The sequence below is a fragment of the Actinia tenebrosa genome, unplaced genomic scaffold (assembly GCF_029948245.1).
Source record: "Actinia tenebrosa isolate PJP-AT-01 unplaced genomic scaffold, QUT_ActTen_1.0 PGA_scaffold3__52_contigs__length_22856419, whole genome shotgun sequence".
Classification (NCBI taxonomy): domain Eukaryota; kingdom Metazoa; phylum Cnidaria; class Anthozoa; order Actiniaria; family Actiniidae; genus Actinia; species Actinia tenebrosa.
Genome location: NW_028292580.1, coordinates 4,583,574 through 4,596,455, shown reverse-complemented (window position 1 = coordinate 4,596,455; position 12,882 = coordinate 4,583,574). Strand labels below are relative to the sequence as shown.

The 12,882-nt window shown below is 40.2% G+C and overlaps 1 protein-coding gene across 1 annotated transcript; it reads left to right on the top strand.

Moving 5' to 3' along the window:
• The first annotated feature begins 1,950 nt into the window (after positions 1–1,950).
• LOC148908110 (uncharacterized) lies at positions 1,951–5,255 on the top strand. The gene is made up of 4 exons (XM_089035168.1): positions 1,951–1,965; positions 2,332–3,375; positions 3,830–4,832; positions 5,020–5,255. Exons 1-4 carry the CDS (start codon positions 1,951–1,953, stop codon positions 5,253–5,255), a joined length of 2,298 nt encoding a protein of 765 aa, XP_088891294.1.
• The last annotated feature ends 7,627 nt before the right edge of the window (positions 5,256–12,882 follow it).

Here is a 12,882-nt window from a genome sequence, read left to right as displayed (position 1 = left end):
AGCTCTATACGACAACTAAACAAATACGAAACTTAGTCAATGCTTGTTTTCTCAATAAAGAATTATGTCTTCGAAGTATTCCAGTCGCTTTATCAAGTATTTCGAAAACGGGAATTTTTTCGGGTTTTTTTTACTTACCCCTCTTTCGACCAACTTTGCCGTAGTCAAAAATTCACATAATTCAAACCCCAAAAAACCCAATTGGTACATGGACTAGCCGGTTGGTTGTATACTCGACAGATAGACTGATATCTCGGCTACAAATTTGTGAAATAAAATTCTTGGGCACTTGAAATTGGAATTTTTAAGAGCGTCGAACGTTTACCCTACTTTCGTAAATATCGTGACCCTTTAACCTTATACATAACAACACGAAATCAACAACTTGTCTTTCAAAAATTGCGAACTTAAAAATTTACCAAACAATTTATTGCTTGTAATAAAAAACTAATACATTAGATCATATCTCAAAGTTTTGAAGGGTTTTCGAAGCCAAAAAATTCTGTTATTTTTTTAGGCCAATTCAAACACGATGACATGAACTTCAATCCGGTAAATAAACAAGCATAACAGAAAATAAACTAGCCATGAAAAGCTTTTTACCAAGTTAAAAATGGCCTAAAAGGAGTTGTTAATCAGAAGTCAATAACTAAATCCAGCTAGAAATACCAGATCGCATCAGCGGCTGAAGAATAAGGATTACATCGAATTAATATGAGCAATCTCTGTCTCACTTCTCGAGCTCTATTGTCGGGAAGTCGGACGATCGCAGACGTCGATTACTTTATAATTAATGTCAAAGTGATTCCGACCAAGGGTAAAAGGTTTTTTTTGTAAAAAGAAAAACCCATAAATTCAAGAATAATGTATAAATTAATGACTGGATATTTGAAAACCACAAATAGCCGAGAGTATTGGAAAGTTCGGGCAAAGTTTAAACTCATTTTGAAACAAAAAACTCGCAAGACATCAGCTTTAAAACTGGTTCCGACGGGACGGCGCAGCGCAACCTGTCATTTGTGATAATCGTGCAGACCGGCCAGCGCTCTCCAGAAACATGGCAGCTTGTAGCTATTCGACACTCGTTGGTGGTGATTGTGGTTCGAGTACTTTTAATCCTGGCAATGCAGAATGTGTGATAGTAAGCCAATGTAATAGAGACATCAGGAACCATCTGAAGTTGTTTGCCGTGTCAGATTCGGCTTTGGACACTGAATCAAAACTCCTATTAGCTCGAGCAGGTAAGAACTCAAAACATGGAGCGCTTGCATGAGAAGCGATTTCTCATAGATATTTCCTACTAGAATTAATGTTTCGTGCATTTGATTTCGATCTCAAGGTGTTTTTGACAAAACGGAAGAACTCTCTATTGGATACAATGTATGTACCAGGCATCGTGACCAATTTGGTGTAAGATGGCGCTGTAACAAGAAAAGTTGCGCATGTCCCATTGACTGGTCGGGTCATGGAACTCAACCCCCAAAAGGTGATCGAGGCATTACCGTGGAACAATCCAAACGCCTTTTCAAGTTTACAAAAATACTGATACCAGTTGGCTCACGTAAGTCTTTATTTATTACACATTTTTGGTGGGTCTACAAACGTGGAGTAAACAATCTCCCACCCCCCCCCCCCACCCACCCAATCTGAGTTGTGGACGTACATGATGACGAGGATAAACCAAGAAATAGTACACAGTTTTTGATGCTACTCCCCCCCCCCCTCCCCCCACACACTCACACACAGAAACAAAAAAACACAAAAACACAAATCTAATTATTTTCTTGCACACTGTTCTTAGCAATTTGCCGAAGATGTAGAGAAAGATTGCGTAAGGTTGAGGATATGAGGTTGTCGTACCAATGCAAGAAGCTGGAAGAACAATCTGAGCGTCAAGAACAAGACACTGCCTTTCAGGAGGAAGAATCTCAAAGTGATCAAATATCAGAAATGGAAAACACGGAGGTACAGACTTCGTTGATTCACTGGTCGATAGATTAAAACCTCCGGTCCCCGGACAGGGCGGGGGATTAACCCGGCGTTACCAGGGCCTTGACTCGCATTTAACAACGTGAATGCACGGAGACAAGGGACACTAAAAGCGTACTGCAACAGTTTTGCCACTTTAACAGCATCAACTTTTAAAATGTCAAACAAAATTCTTTTCCCGCTTGTATCTGGGATAGGGCTGGAAATTTAAACTAGCTGAATGTTGAATTCCTCACATGTCAGGAATGGGGGTTTCAACTGAATAGTGCAATAATTATAACCTGCATTTCCAATAAGATTTGTCTTACATTGTAGATGACGTCATTTTTTCTTTTTAACTAGGAAAATGATTTTAAAGAATTATGCGCAGTCTTCAAGAACATGTCATTGTCGAATTTGTTGGACGAACCTACATCAAGCCCTTCCTCTAGTGTTGCTGGTAGCAGTCATGAATCGCTAGCGTCTAGTACATCAAGTGATGCTTGTTTGAACACAGCATCCCTTGCTGTCCGAAGAAGGAAACTAAATGAATTCCTGTCTTCTTGCGATCTACCATCAGTTGGGCCTTCTAAAAATAATTTTGGTAATATCACTTCAAGAGCCAAACAAGATCGCATCATCAAGACAAAAGATGCAGTTGTGGCTGTCCTCAATGTCATTGCTCCTGGAGAACCTGGTTTGCTGTGGGACGCACTCAAAACGTCTCGAGCTGTTGAACAACTTCTCAACATAGAGAGTGATGACAACAAATACCTAGACGCCCTTGCTGAAACATACAGAAACGCCTCCACATGTGATACAAGGAGACAAATCTTGTCAATCATGGCGGATTTAACGACCCTAGAAGGACTTCGACAGTACATACCAGGACTCACTGAGTACCGGTTCAAAATAGCAAGAATGCATAGACTAAAATATGGACGGGGCGTTCCCTTACCTTTAGACAAAAGTCCAAGAATGCGTGTCAACATGGATCAACTCGATCATTTTCTATTCTTTATTACCAGCTCACACGTAATTCAAGACCTTCCATTTGGACAGAGATACTTACACCTTTCGTCCGGAGAGATCCTCGAGACTCCAAATGTCATTCGTACAATCATCCCTCAAAGAATCGTACAACAATATCAACAGTATTGTCAGGAGTCGAATTTCAAACCGTTTGGATCATCTACCATGCTACGCATATTGTCATGCTGCAGTGCAACAGTCCGGAGGTCATTGCAAGGTCTTGATTATTTTTCAGCTGAAGGGGCTAAAGCCTTTGATGATCTCTATGGCTTGCTTGACAGAGTAGAGGCGAAGAGTGGTGTTGATAGGAAAAAACTGATGTTGTTAAAGAAGGATCTGAAAGAAGGTAAACAGTACCTGAAGACGGACTATAAGGTAATCCTTTAATAAAACAAAATTGTAAATAAACCCGTTCTGGGATACCTTCTGATTCCGTCTTGTGTAAATGTTGCGCTTTAAACCAATGACAGCACGCGAAAAATGCATCCAGTCGTTTGGTTATAAACCATATAAAATATATAATATCTAATGAGATGCAAACAGTTTGTATTTGCAGTGGCGGATCCAGGGGAAGGGTGCAGGGGGTGCGCACCCCTCCCTGGTTCGACTTTGTGCCCCTATACTTCGAAGATAACCAATACAAAATAATGTTTTTTCCCTTTGATTTTAAGGGGTGCACCACTCCCTGGGTTAACTTTGTGCGCAGCACCCCTCCCTGAACAAATTCCTGGATCCGCCCCTGATTTGTATGATATCAATGATGTGGCTAGTCCTTTTTATGTTCTTGATTGTAAAAATGATGTTTAATGAATTTAATGTCTTCTTTTAGGTTCACATTTCAAAGGACTCCCGAGTCGCCGATCACTGCATGGTATACGCCCTAGGTGACAGTAAGAATAACAATTTAGAGTCGACTTGCTCACATGTCCATGATGAATTCTGTCAGCAGTGCGAAGCAATACAAAGTGCCCTAGAAGAAACAAAGAAAGTCTTGAAGGAAATTGAGTTGTCAAATGATGAGCGTGATGATTTGATGTATCTGTATGGTCAAGCTACGCAAGCCATCCAGGCCTGGAAATGCCATCAGCTCAGAAGTATCAGGCAAGATATGAGTCGTACTTTTATCCTAGACACGAGCCTTGATGAAAACTCTATCTTTTTAACTCAAGACTGGGCGATGAAATTTCTTCCTCAACGATACAGGGAAACCCAGGCCGATTGGTATGGAAAACGAGGAATCTCGTGGCATATTAGCGTAGTTGTCACCAAAGTAGGAGGGATTATAAAACAACAAGCATTCATCCACATCGCCAAAAGCTGCTCCCAAGACAGTGTTTCTGTTGTGCGCATGCTTGATCATACTCTAAGAACATTGAAAACTGAGCATCCTGAATTATCCAAAGTCTTTTTGCGCCAAGACAATGGTGCATGTTATCACAGCTCCCTCATGCTGTCCAGCTGCCAACAAATGAAAGCTCATACAGGAATAGGTGTTGCAAGAGTTGATTTTAGTGACCCGCAAGGCGGTAAAGGAGCGTGTGATAGGAAGGCGGCAGTAATTAAAGCACACGTTCGAAGATACATTAATGAGGGTCATGATGTTAACACGCCAGAAGAGTTCCGAGAGGCCATCCTTTCTAATGGCGGCATACGTGGTGTCAGGGTAGCGGTTATCGACGCGAAAGTTCCACCGGATATTGACGGCGTTGGCCCCAAATGGGATGGAGTGAGTTTCTTGAACAATTTCGAATATACAAAGAAGGGTATAACGGCATGGAGAGCATACGATATCGGAATAGGGAAGCAGATTTCAAGTAAAAAGCTTTGTGAAGGTAATGTAATAACCGTGATATCTATGATTGATCAAAGTAGTAAGTTGTTGCTGCAATATTACGATCAGTCGAATTCTGATGATGCATGGCCATAGCTTGATGGCCGAAATGTCAAAACCATAAACAATGAAATATCTTCTCATATATTCGTTCATCATTACAATTAAACATATTTGCTTTGTTTTAGCCTTGAAGCTAAATGATTGCCAGTTTACCGAGAAGTTTTCACCAGGAGATTTTGTTGATATTAGTACAAAGAAAAAAGCAGAAAAGCCTTCCCAGACTGTGAACTCCCAAGATTCTGAGCCTGAAGATCAAGGAAATAATCTCTTCACATGTCCCAACGCAGGCTGTACCAGCGAATATCAGCGCTATTTTGGTCTTGAAAAACATGAGCTATGGAAAATGCCATCTAGCTCCTGAAAGGGAAACACTGATGGACAAGGCTAAAGTTCTGTATACGTCAAAACTTATCGAAGGCACCAGTGCAAACCTCAATATCAACCCCACAGTATTGCAAAAAGAAAGCGAGGGTGGAGCTGTGCTAGCACTTGGTTGGGCCCTGAAGACCTCAAAAAAGGCCAACCGTTTCAATGAAAAACAAACACGTTATTTAGATGACAAGTTTAAAATCAGCGAGGAAACAGGAAACAAGGCCGATCCTGCAGCAGTAGCAAAAGATATGCGCTTTACTCGGGATTCCGAAGGCAAGCGCCTTTTCAACATTGATGAGTTCCTAACTGCTCAGCAGATTAAATCATATTTTTCAAGAATGTCGAAAAAAGCGCGCCAAGGCGGAATGGATACACCAGATCAAGCTGATGACGATGATGATGAGTTAGCAGCAGAAGATGAAGACAGTTATCACAAAACACGTGAACATATCCTGCAAGAAGTCCAGCTAAACCACCCGATCGTCTACGACACCTTGAATATTTGCTCTTTATATTCAACGAAAAAGCTTACACACCTAGGTGTCTCAGTGTTGCGTTCTGTCTGTGGGCATTTTGATCTTGCGGTCGACCATATCCAAGTTCGTCGTAAAGCGCCTTATATCAATCTGATCAAGGAACTGGTAGAGTCTTGTGCATGCCAGGGACGGATCTAGAGGTGCCGAGTCTACCGAGATGCAACGGCCCCTAAATGAGAAAAATGCGATGGTCTCTCTTGATGGTCAAAATTGTTCTTCCAGTCAGTTCTTGCATTCAGCACATTCCTTTCGGCACTTGAATGACGTACTATCTCCCTTATACAATTTTTATCTGAGCATCTTCGGAAAATAAGTAAGGACAGAAGACAAGAACAAAATGGGAATTGTGTGTGTGGAGTGGGGGTGGGGGTTGCGCAGCCCCCAAAGTTCAATAAAACAACCAATGAACCCTCATTGGAGAACTTTTGTGGTTATGAATGACAGGCGGTTGCGTTGTGCCGCCCCGTCCGAACCAGTTAAGCTGATGTCTTGCGAGTTTTTTGTTTCAAAATGAGTTTAAACTTTACCCGAACTTTCCAATACTCTCGGCTATTTGTAGTTTTCAAATATCCAGTCATTAATTTATACATTATTCTTGAACTTATGGGTTTTTCTTTTTACAAAAAAAACCTTTTACCCTTGGTCGGAATCACTTTGACATTAATTATAAAGTAATCGACGTCTGCGATCGTCCGACTTCCCGACAATAGAGCTCGAGAAGTGAGACAGAGATTGCTCATACTAATTCGATGTAATCCTTATTCTTCAGCCGCTGATGCGATCTGGTATTTCTAGCTGGATTTAGTTATTGACTTCTGATTAACAACTCCTTTTAGGCCATTTTTAACTTGGTAAAAAGCTTTTCATGGCTAGTTTATTTTCTGTTATGCTTGTTTATTTACCGGATTGAAGTTCATGTCATCGTGTTTGAATTGGCCTAAAAAAATAACAGAATTTTTTGGCTTCGAAAACCCTTCAAAACTTTGAGATATGATCTATTGTATTAGTTTTTTATTACAAGCAATAAATTGTTTGGTAAATTTTTAAGTTCGCAATTTTTGAAAGACAAGTTGTTGATTTCGTGTTGTTAATGTATAAGGTTAAAGGGTCACGATATTTACGAAAGTAGGGTAAACGTTCGACGCTCTTAAAAATTCCAATTTCAAGTGCCCAAGAATTTTATTTCACAAATTTGTAGCCGAAATATCAGTCTATCTGTCGAGTATACAACCAACCGGCTAGTCCATGTACCAATTGGGTTTTTTGGGGTTTGAATTATGTGAATTTTTGACTACGGCAAAGTTGGTCGAAAGAGGGGTAAGTAAAAAAAACCCGAAAAAATTCCCGTTTTCGAAATACTTGATAAAGCGACTGGAATACTTCGAAGACATAATTCTTTATTGAGAAAACAAGCATTGACTAAGTTTCGTATTTGTTTAGTTGTCGTATAGAGCTGTTTAAAATCGGCCTTCTCGAGCCGTTAAAATCGGTCGATGAACGTCAAATCATAAAATGCTCGATAACTCGCCAAAAAAAGATCGGATGAAACTAAAAGTTATATTTTTGTGATAAGGGCTTTGAGGGTATTCTTCGAATGAGTTTTGAAAATTTTCGATTTTTCTATCCTTCATGGCCCAGCCGACGCTTACAGACAATTGCTCTTAAGCATCATTTTTACATGTTCCAAGAACCCTTGTTGAAAAAATTCTTCATGATCTAGACCCAGATGCAAGCAAGCTAAGGAAAAAGAAGCTCAGACGAAGAGAGTACAGATCCCATGGACCAAATCAACGTTGGCACATAGATGGTATAATTAACACTATGCTTATTCCTGACAGAAGCAAAACTTACTGAGATTATATTTTAGTTTTTTCTAGTTTCTCAGTAAATGATTATGAACCCAGCTCATTTCTGCCCTTCAAGTGAACAAACTATATCATTCCGAGAATTTTCAAATAGTTGGACCTTACATCCTACGTATACTTTTTGTCTCTACAGGGTATGATAAGCTGAAGCCTTATGGTTTTCCCCATCCATGGAGGTATAGATGGATTTAGCAGAAAAGTACTGTGGAAAGTGATGGAGGTGGAGATGTGTAACCTTCGTGCTTTCCTAGTTAAAGGAACTCTTCCCTCTGATAAAGAACCTGGCACCTTTCGTTGTTCTCGTAAACATTGCAACACTTCTGTAACACGTCCCAAATCTACTTTTACCATCACTGACCATTTTGATTGTATCACATCTAACGTTATTTATTGCATTCAATGCTCTAACTGTAATCAGTTATACATCGGTGAAACTGGACGCCGTTAAGGTGACCGCATAAGGGATCATCTCTATAATATTCGGACTAATTGTTTTTGGCTTATCATTAATTACCGGCGGCAACCATTGTCGCAAAACTAAAGAAATGAGGCTTATTCACACCTTAGGTACGCACAACCCTCTTGGCATGAACGAGTGCTTCGCCTTTAATTAGTCTATTCCTTCCTTGTTCCATATATATGCACATCTCCACTTCCATCACTTTATATTTACTCCGACGAAGGACTGACGTCCGAAACGTCAGTTTCAAAACATCACATATCATACGGTGTATTAAGTTAAATCAATTCTCCTACTGTTCTAATTCCAAACACCGACGCGGTTAACTAGTTTATCTGGTTTCTACCATATTCTATATCATATAGATAAGTAATTACCAATATCCGTAAAGTTATGTGTAAATGATACGATTAAATGATGTAAATTCAGCTAAAAAATTTAGAGTTAATCAACAAGAAAGGTTCTGTTTGAACAAGTTCTCTTTTATCAAGCATTTTTAAAATAAAGCATGGCTTGAGTTCTTTATAATGATAGTGTTTATTCCTTAGATATTTTCAGGTTAAAGTTCCAGTTTCAATTTTTCACTTTTGAAATAAAAGTTAGACTCTGTGCCAACCAACGTGCTTTATGTGCAATTTTACATCATACAAAATATTTCATTTAATGAGAATCAAAAATCTGTCTCCATCAATTATTTTAATTTGTTATTTCTCGAAAATGTTAAACAATGAAAAATACTTTTTAATTACTGTAAGGTAACAAGATATTTATGATGATATCTAATAATTCTAAATAAAGACTTTAATAATTTTTAGAGGTTCAGGTTTTTTAAATATTTTTTAAAAAATTGTAAATATGTTTTAATAAATGTTTTTACTGTTACATTTGTGTCGTTAAAGTATTGTAACGTATATTAATTCAGTTCCAGCGACAGAAAATTTAAACCAGGTGATGTTTGCGCAACAATGATTTGATTGGAGATCAGAAAACATGCATTTGAGAAATATTCTTACAGATATCATATATATTGTTTGATAAACAACCATGGGCAAACAAACGGAATACTTGCTATTTTGGGTAAATTTAGCGGTCAGCTTAGAATAATTAATTCTGCATAGGATAATGAAAATATGTGGGAAGGCCGTAATTTGGCGTAAAATTTACGTTCAGGTGTATTCTGTCGCCAATACCTATATACGTAAATAAGTATATTGCGTTCAAGAAGCTTTGTTTACGCAAACACATTCATTACTTAAAGATCATTAAAACATAGTAAATAAAAGTTTTACGAGCCTGTACGATTACGTTAATGCTTAATTTACGATATTTGAGATGCACGTAAACATTCCGAAAATTATATCTCGACGGATCTTTGCGAAGTACCGTTAAGATATCGTTAATACGATTTTCACGGTATTCTAAAGAATAGCGTAAAGATATGTAAATAAGGATTTTGCGGTAAAATAACGCTATAATTACTGTAGCGTAAATCTTTCTTTTCATGCTGTCTATATAGTTTTTGCTTTTGAACTGAGATGCGCGTTTTCTAACGAATTAAATTATACACACTGCAGTTTGGGTCGTCTAATTTGTGTACGTTGGATCATCACTACTGCTCGATGCAATCTTTCAAGCGAATGAACATTAACCTTCCCGCGCAACAACAGTTCCAGACCGCATCACAGTAGTCCACAGCATAGGTAATGTAAGAGATTTTTAGATTGCGTTAACGTTGTTCATAGACAAACCATTGTTGTCTGTCTGCAATGCGACCTAACACAGCGACAGGAATGCAAGAGATCAATAATGGTGACTGGCATACCTAGAAGGTAGCTCATTGGAAAAGCCAGTATGTTTCAATGTCTCTCTCTCATTCCAGGAATCCACAGTGGAGGAGGCCACAGATGGCTGGCCACAGATAGCTGGCAAGAGGAAGCCAGCACCAGTCACACAAGGCTGTGGGAGCTGTTGTTGGTCACCTGCAGATGCGACGCGGAAGCCCAGCGCAGCTGCCCCACCTGTTCCTGCACCAAAGAGAGCTGCCCCACCTGTCATCTCCATCAGAGGTTGGGTGCTCTGGAGCTCCCCAGCCTCTCCTCAGCCTCAGCCCAGACCAAAAACCACCGTCTGGCCACTCTCCTCAAGAAGGTTCCAGTGCTGTGACAGTTCCACGAACTGTCCACAAGGCTTGATGGCGCCCAGCTCGAGGTAAGCTCGTTCATCGCCATCATCCACAAAATGGTGTTATCTTGGCTGATTTTCATTTCATTGCAGGTCCTTCCTCTCTTCGGCCAGGTGCTGCACATTCGCCAGAGCAAAGTCAACTGCCTGATCAATGTGGGCAGCCTGGCCCATACCATGCCGCAGTGGCTCAGCATCCAGCTGGCTTGCAGGTGGTCCTCCCTCTGGGCTGAAGCCTGAAAGGAGGGAGTAGCGGTTAACAAGCAGCCCTGTCTAGACGGGACGAGCTGCCATTGAAGCCCTGAGGACTGCCCTGGAGCAGGACCAAGCCGTGCACCAGGAGTGGCTCCAGTTCCTGAGCCTGCAGTAGGTGGGTGGCCGAGTGCAGGGAGGGAGGGAGGGATGGATGGATGGCTAAAACATATTTTTATTGTCGGCTTTCTTTTTATCATATACTGACGTGTGTAAAAACTTTACGAACGAAATTAAGGTAAATTACTATTTGGTTATTTGCATGAGGTCAAAGGTAAGGCTACAGATAGTCGAGATAATAACTAATATAGTACTGTAAATGCTCCATCTGGACCAGGGTAATGTATATCTTGAATCAAAGAAGGAAAAAATATGATCACTTTAAGTTTTAGTGCAATAAATAAAATAGTAATTTTCTCGCTTCAGAGGAAGTCAGGCAATCATCTTCAAACACAATGGCTAATTACGCAGCTGCCCTAATATATCCTGCAAAATTACTTGCACCTGGAACATTCACCATATTTCCCTGATGTTCCCATCATCAAACAGCTTCCTAGACAGGTGGCAAACTTGCAGAGGGTTCTTCCAAAGATCTCGAATCCCCGAAACGGTGGCTGGACTGGAACGAGATGGCTCGCACAGCTGCTACCAAAGCCAGGGAGACCTTTTAGTCTTTTCACTTTATGTTCTCTTACCACCTAGTCGAAGCCTAGAAATAAGAACTTTAAAACTCTTGCCAGAAGCACTGACCATGGCCAGTCCAGAAATTTCCAACGAGAACCTCGTACAATTGCTTGAGGATGGCACTGTGGTGCTTAAATTCAAGAACTACAAAACAAAAAAGACTTATGGTACAGACACTAAAGTTTTGCAGGTACTGTTTTGTCTGTGTAATGCATTGCAATAAGAAAAGCATTGCTAATCCTGTCCGCCTCTCTTTTCAGAATGACCATGAACTGTGCCATATATTGCAAGACCATGTGGAAAAACACAGGCCAAAGTTAGTCAATGAGAACAGCAAAACTTTCTTGCTTTTGGTACGTTTTCAATTTGACTGTCTTAATAATTGTTCTTGGGGGTGGTGATCTTTCATGCATCTTCTCTAGGAGGGTGGTGATTTCTAAATATATATCCTATCTGGGGTAGTGGTTTTCAGCGCTATCACCCCTCGATGGATTACAGATCAAACTGCAAAGGACCTACCCTAACCACTAGACCACGAAGGGAATTCGCTTGATTGGTCTCATATTTTAGTCACATTTGTGCACATAAATATTTATTATAGCTTAATTTATGCTATCGTAGGTATGACTACTAGCTAACTAAATAAAATTTCCCTGACAATTATACCCTCCCTAGTCTCTCTCAATCATCTGGGCTAGGAGTATACCTTACCCGTATGAAGCCATGCATGATTACTTCCGTTACAACTCAGGCTGGTTTAGAAGCCCTACCAATGAAATTTTTCATAAACGATTTTATAAGAAATGGTGTTTACTGCAATGGCGGCTTCAGTGTTCACGCTAGAGCAAAATTCCAAAAAAGATTCCCTTTCGCCATTTCAGGCGGATGTAGCGTTAATTAGTGATAGCGATAGCGACACCAACAGCCAAACGATCGCGGCTATGCCAAGGAAAAGGAGACAGCGAAGAAATAGCAGTGACGAGCAGGTTTTTCAAGGTGGTTCCCAAAACCCCGAGAATATCAAAGGTTTGCAAAACGATATACTTTCTTCCTTGAAGTTTGTTTCCTTTTCAGAGCCTTTTTTTAGGGTGACTTCCCTAATTACTCCCATCGACGCCTAAAACAAACGCGATGATACAAAACACTGAAGCGATGAGGCAAAATGTCGAGGCGATCGACAAGAGGCAATCTTTTCTCCAGCATTTGGAAATGGCAAAGCAGATTGAAATCTTCAGCAAACGAATGGAAAGGCACACTATTTAGTATTTCAGTATTTACAGATTTCCCATTCTTGAGTTGTGTAAGATGTCTTGCAAGGTAGGTATGAAGCGAATCCCAGAAGTTGCCGCTAGTTTGGACCGCATAAGTAAAAGTAACGAGCGCTTTCCAAGTAATATTGCTGCAGCGCAAGCAGATTTACATTCTTTGTGTGTTAGAATACTGCTTCCAACAATCCCCGCTGTCTACTTTTTACTGCGGAAGAGGCAAACATACCGACCAAATCTGTTCCACTAACAAACCTACAAGACATCTTTTGAAAGGCTAACCTCCCTCTTAATGAAACCGGTGCCATCATGAGGGCTGCATCTAATGAAGAACGCATGCCTACAGTCAAGAGCAGGTACGGCATAGATCCGT